Here is an 11,272-nt window from a genome sequence, read left to right as displayed (position 1 = left end):
ACCGTATCTCAAGTAGAAGTGGATGACGTTGGGACCATTTATGTCAGTCGTTCATGTATTATTCGATCATTTTAGGCACGAACGAGCAGCGTGCACTGTAACGTTTCATTCGCAAAAATTCAGTTTTATCCTCGACGAAGTCGAGTCAAATAATATTGATATATTATAATTCTCTGAGTGACTTTCATTTGCCGCGGCATTACAAAGTAATTTTGGTAAGATATCGCTAGTATGTTTAATTTAATTGCCAGATTCTTCTTTCTTTACTTGCGATGACGTACTCAGGAAGGAAATGTAATTGACATTTACATCCGAGGCTTCCGGATTCGAACGACTTTCCGATAACTAGTAATATTACATTATGTTATAATTTTTTATACGACATATATGCATGCATTCTTATTGTTGAGTTTAAAATAATAATTGATATGAGATTATTATGGATATTGCTGATTGATTACATATTGATTAATGTTTTGCTTTTGATTACTGATAATTGATTTACTAGGTTTTCGTTTCCGAAATACCGTTCAATTTCATAATTCCGTAGTTTGGGAAGTCGTACGATTATTAAAATCGTCAGAGCCGTGTAAAACTCTTTTCATTTTTTATGTCTTGGCTCTTAGGGAAGAGTTGCACGACTTTTGTCTAAATTGAGTGGCGCATGACTACTGTCTCGTACACGATTAATTTGATTTTATATGTAATATTTATATTTATATCAAATTATTAATATATATAATATTAATAATTAATATATATAATATTAATAATTAATATATATAATATTAATCATCAACTTTACGTCTAATTCCTTATACAATATAATCCAGAAGTTAATTAAATCAAAAGATTATAAATTAGACGCAAGTGGATCTCTTTATACAAATATAGAAACTTTCATGCGCTTTCCTGACAGATAATTTTTTTCTCGTAAAAAACTAACAATCTAATATTTAAAGGAACCGCACGCGCGCGCTCACGACAAAATGATCAGCAGCGTCTCGAGTTTTCAATGTTGCACCAACACGGAAGTGTACACGAAAAATATCGCGCACAGGAATTCGATTGACACCGCCAGTGATACCGTCGGCAAAGTGCCCCTAACGAGAAAACCAGGTTTCCTTGAATTTGAAACCGAAGTCATATGGTTTCTCGCCGTACTGATGTTTGTGTTGTATGCCGTCGGTATTTACGGTATACTGACTTTCGACTACTTTGAGAACCTGAAAAGTACATTGTGGAGTAAGTTTTCATTTGAAATTTTTGCACGCGCATCGTTCAAATTGACATGTGAACATGATTGGTCGTTTGTTAGCGACATTCTCGTAAAAAATATAGCGCGATGCATTTTACAGCTTTTCTTTTTTCCAAATTAATCCAAAAAATTACAACTAATTTTAATTTTTGAGTTTTTCTTTTGAGTAATTCTGCTTGTAAAGATGGTGATATTTCATGATTTATTTCCCAAAAGTCTCTCAAAGAACAAAGAAGTAATTTATTTATTCTTTTTTTAATAGAGCAAAACTTATTATATCTTGCAATTGCTGTATATCAAGAATTAAAATTGAGTTCCTTTTTCTAAATATTAAATTTGTCTTTGAATCGTTTATAAAATGTCCTCGATGTAATCTTGCACTGATTTATGTTAGTTAGTTGTGCTAATTAGCTCTTGGTGGCCTTTATTTTCTATTCCCTTTTATTATAGTACTCGGCATGCATGTGCTAGCTGTTTTCGGCGTGTCCGGCGGCGCACATCGACTTTGGAGTCATAAGTCCTACAAAGCTAAGCTACCACTGAGAATTTTGCTGGCATTATTATACACTGCAGCCGGACAGGCAAGTTTATACTGCAATTCTACACAAAATCGTAAAACTCGTAACTTATTCTCGTAAGACTCGTAATAACTTATGAGTAGATTTGCAATTCTATGCGGACTGTATATATATGTCATATGATAACTCATAAATATCTACGATTTTCCTTTTTTTTACTTACTAAGTCGTAAGCTACGAGTTTACGATTTAATGATTTTCTCGTATATTTGCTTAGAATTGCAGCAATAGTCTTAAACTCGATGCAAATTATTGCAATAATGATTCTTTATGACGGGTTATTTGCAATCAAAATGTTTGCCGCGCTTACTCGATAATTTACGAAAAATCAATCTTGTTTTTAAATTTGTAATAAATATTACATTAAATATTGCATCGTGATAATTATTGTACATCAGTATAAATTTAGATTAAGCAGGATCATACCTATAATTAGATGATAATAATAATGTGAAAAACTTACGTTTGTCTATTTGTTTGCCTCTAGAACTCGATATACAAATGGGTGAAGAATCACCGTTTGCATCACAAATATTGCGACACCGACGCCGATCCTCACAACCATAACCGTGGTTTCTTCTTCTCGCATGTCGGGTGGATAATGATGAAGGAGCATCCAAAACTGCTCGAGAAAAGCAAGAAGCTCGATCTCTCGGATATGCTTTCGGATCCTGTCGTAGTATTTAGCGAGAAGTAAGTGTATTTAGATATTGCTCACCTCATGTTGAACATCATATATTCCGCAGCTGATAGATGAGGGACTCTAGTAGCACGGAAACCATATAGTAAAATTAATTATCAACTAAGATGTATCCACAGCAGAAGCACCATAGCAAATTTTTTCATAAATTAAATTACTTAATTAATTGGTGTTATCACTAATCCTATATCTCGTATAATTAAAACTTACACGATAAAACGACTATTAGTCTAGCTAAATTTACGTGGAAACCAGACGAAAACTTGATAAGGACAGAGAGGTTTCTGTAGGAGGCTATTCAGCCAATTGTTTTTAGTTATTCGAATTTTAATGCAGTTGTTTGTTCAGATAAATATTTTTGGTCACGGTGACAGAGATATTATATCCCATCAATGAGTTTTTCGTCTGGTCTTATTCAGTTACACTGATATTTTTTTCCGTGTACCATGGTGTAGCGTGTTAATTTTTAACTATACCACACACATTTCAGATATTTCTTGCTGCTGCAACTCATATTCGGCTTCATCCTGCCTACGATCGTACCCGTGTACTTCTGGAATGAAACGTGGAACAGGGCTATCATCTCTCAGGTGTTTATACGGTACATGATTACTCTAAACAGCGTAGCGATTGTCAACAGCATATCCCACGCATGGGGTTACAGGCCGTACAACAGGTATGCGATACTCGCAATGCACACGGAAAAAACAATTCTGTTGATGCAACCGAATTTTTGGTTGCTCAGGGATTAGACGAATACTCAGCTGTAGGAACGGAAAAATTCCTTTATGAGGCTTCTGTATAGTCAATTGTTCTCAGTTGCTTCAACCGAGTTCTAATATCGCTGAATGTTCAGACGGTTGCGACAACAGAAATATTAGTTTTCAAAACAAATATATCGCTTCTGACATTTCATTTGTTTCCTATTCGCTTGCACCAACTGAGATTTTTTTTTGCGTGCATGCATAGAGCTGTAAGCCGCGTTTACATGTGACACCAGGATTGAGAAGTGATGCGTTACTTGAAAGAAATGTAATATAAATTCAAATAAAAAAAAAAATGAAAAAACAGTGAAGTTCTTGGCAATATAAAAATAATAAATGTAATGTACAATAAAATAACAAAGAAAAAATAAATGAGAAATAACGAAGGGAAGTAGATACAGGCAGAAATACTGTTATTACAATGAAATGTTAAATCCACAAATAAATATCACATCGCTATGTGATTCTTAATAATAATTCTCAATAATAATTACAACAATAATAATACACTGATGTAACTTTCGTTGTTAGACTTATGACTTCACTGTAACAACAGTGCTTGTTCTCACTTGCAAGTAAAAAGAAATTATATAACGATACGCTACTTTTTGCATAATGAATAAACGATAATAATCACGAGTTATATTTCAAAATGAGTAATCACAAGATTGATGAATAACGAGTTGCTTTTGTCAACGGCTAACGGTATTATAATAGGTCTGTTCTTTTTAGTTGAATTGTCTCAACTGATGCACATAAGTTAAAGAGAAACAAATATATTTTGTGTCACCTTAATGACCTCTAATGGTAAAAATTTATTTCTAAGAAAAGCATATAACTTTCACAATTCTATCATAAAACATTCGCACATCACTCTTTCAGGCATATAAGGCCGGCGGACAACAAATTGATCAGCGCGCTGACATTCGGGGAAGGACAACACAATTACCACCACGTCTTCCCTTGGGATTACAGATCGGGAGAGATAGATACCAGCGCGGTAAACTACACTACGCACTTCATCGATATGTTCGTGAAATTGGGACTGGCGTACGATCTCAAGTTCCCGTCTATGGATTTGATCAAGAAAGTCGCGATGAGCAGAGGCGACGGCAGCTACCCTCTAAATTACGAAGTCCCGTTATCGGAGAATATCTAGAATATGCAGGAAGCTAAATCTGGCGAATACGGAGGGTGATGGAGCGCTATGATTTTCTTGGCCAAAAAGTCGCATACAATTTTTTTATTTGGGCATATTATCATCCAGCAACGGTCAAGACTCTTGTTCTCAGTATTCTGCTGGAACTCGACGAATCCTGTTTCATAAACAACTGAGAACACCGATCGAAGAATTTCAGTAATTCTTTTTATGTATTCGTGAGTGAGACTTAATTTTAGCCGCTCCAGGCTCGTTTTTGATACTTTCCCTGTCATCACAAAATAGCCTAAACTACTTAAAAACATTAGTACGATTCATAGCTTTACTATCATAGACACTTTGGATCATTTTTCATTTTATTTTTTATTCGTTTCCGCGACAGTTTTGTCCAATTTAAAACAAAGTTTAATATTAAACTCGTTGCCCCATGACGTTTTTCCAACAAGCGCACAAAAGGTACTGTCAGATTGATCCCCAAAATTTATGACACAGATGTTCGCTCGATATAACATTTTTAGGTTTATTACTTGAAGGTTCAAGCTTCAAAATAAATATATTCATTCATAGATGGTGTTCCAAAAGAGAAGAATCTAGTTACTCACATTTACTTTTATGACATACTGTGTATAACTAGAATATTGAGTAGATCAGTGTGCAGGGGACGGGAAGCAGATATCTATACAAATACACATACATCTGAATTACAATCAGAAGTTATCGTTGCTCAACTGAAAAATATGATATATTGGCGATATTTTCAAGTATATAAACTGTTTTCCAGCAAGGACACGTTAAATTATATAAGGCCATTTTATTGATTACATATGATTCATAATTTTATTAGCTACTGCATTATTTAACATCTAAGATGATATAATTTATTATCCTGCATTGCACGTGTCATGTGATTTAACTTCTCATCTAGCATTAAATCACGCCATAAAAATAACACCAGTTCTATTATCGAAAATCAGCATACTGGCACGTATAACACATACAAAATTGCCGGTTTCGCAGCAAGCATGTTAGCTTATATCGTGGCTCGCATGCGATTTAACACGAAAAGCACACGATATGCTGTAGTCTTTATCTTACATTGCTAGTAATAATCTTGATTAGTTATTTACAATTTTTATGTTATACGGAGAAATGGGAATTTTACATATAAAGTGCCAAAATAGTTACCGACGATCCGTACTATGATAAAATTAAATTAATTGTAATCAAATATTATTATAGTATTATAAAGATAATAAATACAGTTGTAGTAAAATGTTAATCGCAATATAAGGAATAATTATTGTAAGCAACATTACTATAAGTTGTAATTAGTTACACTTAGAATGTTGATCTTAGGGGGCCAATAGAAGACTATTGAAATAGGATAAAAGATGCACGAATCTCTAATTATATTTATTTTTCGTATTTTTAACGATTCAATTGTCGACTAAACTTTTATGTATTCAATGGTGTTTCGGTTTCGGCCGATGTAATCTCGACTGACCGGATGTCGAAACCGTCTAAAGATAGACACGAAGCCAATTTTTTAGAAACGTAAACACTATTAATGAACATAGGTTGAATTGGCTTGAATTATATGATATTATTTATTATATATATAATAAATAAATAAATATAATATCAATAATATTACTTTGTTGTTTTAATTTACACACACACACATACGCACATATATAGGGTGTCCCAGACCACCCGGACCACCCAAACGCGATATTTTAGAAAAAAATGTTTCAAACAAAAGTTATATGGTTCGATGGAGGACATAAGAAAGTACCATTACTTTGACCTTAGGTGGTGCTCAACTTCACGAAAATGCAAGAAAATGCAGTACAAAAAAGTTAATTAGAAAATTCTGAAAAAATTATCAGAACTCTATAAAAAGATAATTTTTATCTCTTGCTATTTTTCGGTAAAGTTAATAGAATTCGAGTAAAAAAGTATTGAAACCAATAATTTTGTAGATATTTTCCGTAATTATCTTGGAAAATAGAGGTTCTATAAACAATTTTTTTAACAAAAGTTACTTGATTCTTTACGTAGAATAAAATTTTGTAATAAAAAATATATATTTCTATTTCTATTTAAAAAGCAAAGTTGACCTTGACCTGACCTTTGGCTGCATCACTCAAGGTCAAACTAATGGTACTTTCTTATGTCCTCCGTCGAACTATATAACTTTTGTTTGAAACATTTTTCTCTACAGTGTCGCGTTTACGAAAAATTGGGTAGTCCGAGCGGTCTGGGATACCCTGTATATATATAATTATTTCGGTGTTAAATAAGTTAATTTTTTTATGACTGAAGGTAACGTGTCGCAGACGTATCATACATTGATATCGCAGATTGAATTATACGCGACCGTAGTTATAAAGAAGAAATTAATAGCGTCATACTAGTATGAGGAGAAGAGAGAATTCCTTCCTTATCAAAAGTTGGAAAAATTAATATTTGATGATATATTGTTTCTTTTGATGGACAGCAAAAAAGAAAGACAAAATAGTACGAAAGTAGCTTATCGTTCTTCTTCGTTTTTCTTTTTAATGGGAGTTTCTTTTTATGAAAGTAAAGAGGAAAGATTAAAACGAAAAATGGAATGGAGTAGAAAAACCAATAATTTAACGATAATATTTAATCCAATGAAGATCTTGGGAAAATATCGACTGTACTCAGGCTACTTTACAAGAAAAGAATTGGAGAAGCGATTAAAAGAATACTGAAGAATACTGGCCGAGTGGATTTGTTAAGGTATAATATCTATGTGGATAGATTCATGAACAAGTAAACCCTTAATATAGAAACACTTGTTAATAAGTCAGCGCACACTTTGACTCTCTGCTTGCCAATTCAATGTTACATAATTTGACTATCAGTTTCGCGATGGTCACGCACGGACTTAACATTTTCACGGAAAAATTCCGCATCCAAGAAACTACTTAGGAATGTAAACATGGCATGAGTAATGTTGAAGTAATCAGAATCTTAACGAAAGCTTTTTGTGAGTGATATGAATATTTCATCATAGACCATGTGTTGCCACTATTACACAGCGACAACAATAGTTGCCGCTCGGACTCGGTAATATCTGTATTTTAGATATATAGATTAGTATTATAGATTATGTTTCATATATTCTGATTATGTATTCTGATCTATTAATAGCGCTTAATCAAATTTACATATAATATGATTATTATAACCAATTGAATTTCCAAACCAACTGATAGCATTCCTCACGAAGACAGATACAAAAGTCGCTTATTCGTCATATCCTTGCATTGTCTTGGCATTTAATCTTGTTTGGGCATTTAACCTCCTGAGATAAGCGTTTCAGACGAAACTACTCTTACGGAAAAAAACTATAAGAAAAAACTACAATATAGGAAAATTATTGAAGCACTAAAATGAAGCACTAGAAAATTATTGAAAAATATTGGAATATTACTGTATACTTATTACAACATTATTGGAAAATTATAGAAAAGATTCGTTAACTTTATAAGTAGTTTTAATATAAGTTTTCAATAGTTAAAGCAATAATATTTTCGTTAATCGACGAAAATACTACTATTCTTAGTAGTTTTTTTATAATATTTTTTCGTAAGGGTATAAATTAAATTATTTTCACAACACATCGAAACAAGTATAAGCGGAAGAAACCGTTTGCCTTCAAAATCCCATGCATTTAAATAGAAACTTTTACAATCCTACAGATATTTAATTTAAGATACAAATTTAATCCTACAAGTATCTAATCTAAGATATCGCTAAATCCAGCGCTAATATATCTTCCTTTTTTTATTTACGCCACTTTAGTTCTCGACCTACGTCACCTTTAAGACTTTCTTTCCACTCAAATATCTTTCCAATTAACGCATCTTCTAAACGTGCGATTTTACTCCACAATTTTAGTCAAGAGGAATTCTCAAAATTCTCCTCATATCATACGCCACTGGCTATAACTCCCATCTCATGCTCATCATCACCAACGAATCCAATAATTGTTTATCTCTGGAAACTCTTAGTTTTCGAATTCAGTTGTTTTACCAAAAATTCTAAAAGACCACTTCTATTTCATCTTCCGGACACTCAAAAACTAGTCTCTAGTCGCTTAAATTGTTCAGTCACTTAACTCCATCGTTCCATAATCAGTTCATTGTTTTTCGTAGTTCTCAATTACAAACTTATTGAATCAACTCCGTGCGCGAGACTTGCATCAAGTATCCACATCAAGTATAAAAAGAGGGAAACCAATATTCATCGCACCCGTTCCGCAGTAATAGTCGTCCATCTGATGGTCTTCACTTGTTTAATTTATTTACTTGGTAGCAACAATAAGAAAGTCATTATATATTTATAAAACACATAACTCGTCTAAGCCTGCATAAGCGAAATCATTCATGTTTTTTTATTTTTCATCTCGTCCACATCGTGGACATTTTATGCATATAACGAAAATAAATCGACATTATCGTATCGTCAGGATGTAATTTGCGAGAGATCAAAGTGAATAAGACAGTGGACAATGCGCTTTGTATATAAATGCTATCTAAGCAAACGCGTAACGAATTGATTGAATTTGCGATTCACGTGTCAGACTAGTTGTGCGATTGTTTAAAACCGGCTCCATACAATATGACAGATGTAGGTGAATTTTGTTACTTATATTGATCATGAATATTAAACGAATATTTAATCTACCTTGATGATAAATCCATACATATAAGATAGCTAATATATACCAACATTGACAAATAAACGTCAACATCAATCAGTGAATTGGTCACATCACGTATAAAAAAGGTGGATTTTGGCCCCAAAGATATAAATAAAAAGGTAGTGTATTTTTGTAGATCTTGACTTCCTGACAATATAATAAAGCTATTAAAAAGTTAATAGCTTTCGGAAATTTGGTTGTGATCACAGAACGAATTCCTGAAAGTTTTAGAAAACGGGAACAAATGAATGGAAGGTATTTTACGTGTGTGTTTAAGAGAAGAGAGGTGTAAACAGATGTGTATGCAATGTTACTTACATACATCTCCCTGCATATATACAGGATGGGAAAAAAAGGTTGGTACCCTTGAGTAACTCGGAAAATATAAGTTTTATAGAAAAATGTGTCAGACAAAAGTTGTAAGGTTTAAAAAGATACATTCAATGGTAATATTTATTTCACTTTGGGTGGCGTCACCAAGGTCAGGTCGAGGTCAACTTTGCTTTTTTAAATAGAATTTTATTTTATACAATTTTTTTATAGAATTTTTATTACGCAGTTTTATTCTACGTAAAGGAACGAACAACTTTTGTTTGAAAAACTTTTTTTACAACCTTTATTTTCTAAGATACTAAAATATCTACAAAATTATTGGTTTTAATAATTTTTTACTCAAATTCTATCAACTTTATCGAAAAATAGCAAGAGATAAAAATTGTTTATTTTCTCTTTACAAAGCTTTGAGAATTTTTTCAGAATTTTTAAATTAAATTTTTGGTATAGCATTTTCTTGAAGTACTAAAAAGTACTTTATAAAAAATCCTGAAAAAATTCTCAGAGCTCTATGAGAAGAAAATACAATTTTTATCTCTCGCTATTTTTCGATAAAGTTGATAAAATTCGAGTAAAAAACTATTGAAACCAATAATTTTGTAATTTTTAACATTATATATATAATTACTTTGCTATTAAATAGGTTAATTTTTTATGACTGAAAGTAACGTGTCGCAGACGTATCATACATAGGTATCTCAGATTGAGTTATACGCGACCGTGGTTATAAAGAAAATATTAATAGCATTGTACTAGTATGTCAAGATATAATAAGAAAAGAAAATTCCTTCCTTATCGAGAGTTGGAAAAATTAACATTTGATGATATATTGTTTTTTTTTATGGACGGCAAAAAAAAGGACAAAATAGTACGAAAATAGCTTACTATTTCTCTTTGTCTTTCTTTTCAATGGGAGTTTCTTTTTATAAAAGTAGGAAAGATTTTTATAAAAATAGAGGAAAGATTAAGACAAAAAATGGAATAAAGTAGATAAGCCAATAATTTCACGATAATATTTAATCTGACCTATTTGTTTGTATCTATGTAATGTATTAGTACTAATTTAATGGTCTTAGCCAAAGTAAAGAAGAAGAAAGAAGAGGAATTATATATAGTAAATTAAAAAAATAACAAAAGAACAGCGAGATATGATCTATGTAAAACGTTGGAAGTTGCGAATTTTATCTTAGAGGAATGATTAGATATAATATTAGTAATATATTAATTATAATTGTGTTTGTATATAATTCATAATATGCTTTGTGTATAATTGTAAAGTTAAATATTGCATATGTATGTTACAAATATTATTTTCTAATTAACTTATTTATTATAATTAATTAAATATATATATATATATTAACTGAATATATTTTAGATTTATATACAATAATAAAAATGTAGTTGTTTATCAGAAAATATCGACTGTATTCAGAATACGTTACAAAAAAAGAACTGAATGAAGAAAAGAGTAGTAGCCGAGTGGATGGCAAACTCCGATCAGAAAATGTCCTCATTTCGATAGAATTGTGACAGATCCGATATATGAGTAGCACAGATAGCACAGAGAATTCAAACAGAGTTCTCAATCAGTCGTATCCCATACAGCACAGAAACTTGCAGCAACATTGCTACAACGTTGCAAGATTGCATATTGCAGTGCAATGTTATAGAGACATTGTAGTGACATTAATTTGCAATATTACTTTAGCAATATTATATCTTGACGTCGGGCGCGCTAAGTT

At 31.9% G+C, this 11,272-nt stretch overlaps 1 protein-coding gene across 1 annotated transcript; it reads left to right on the top strand.

Annotated features, from left to right (window-relative positions):
* LOC116841921 ((11Z)-hexadec-11-enoyl-CoA conjugase-like) lies at nt 1-5,732 on the top strand. Its single transcript, XM_032810410.1, has 6 exons — nt 1-215; nt 963-1,245; nt 1,709-1,839; nt 2,324-2,529; nt 3,027-3,212; nt 4,183-5,732. The coding sequence occupies exons 2-6, from the start codon at nt 990-992 to the stop codon at nt 4,457-4,459; spliced, it is 1,056 nt and encodes a 351-aa protein (XP_032666301.1). The 5' UTR covers nt 1-215; nt 963-989; the 3' UTR covers nt 4,460-5,732.
* Nucleotides 5,733-11,272: the final 5,540 nt, after the last annotated feature.

Source organism: Odontomachus brunneus, unplaced genomic scaffold (assembly GCF_010583005.1).
Source record: "Odontomachus brunneus isolate Ranch 3 - 2012 unplaced genomic scaffold, Obru_v1 Obru_scaffold_019, whole genome shotgun sequence".
In the NCBI taxonomy this organism is placed as follows: domain Eukaryota; kingdom Metazoa; phylum Arthropoda; class Insecta; order Hymenoptera; family Formicidae; genus Odontomachus; species Odontomachus brunneus.
This window is presented reverse-complemented; position numbering and strand designations above follow the sequence as displayed.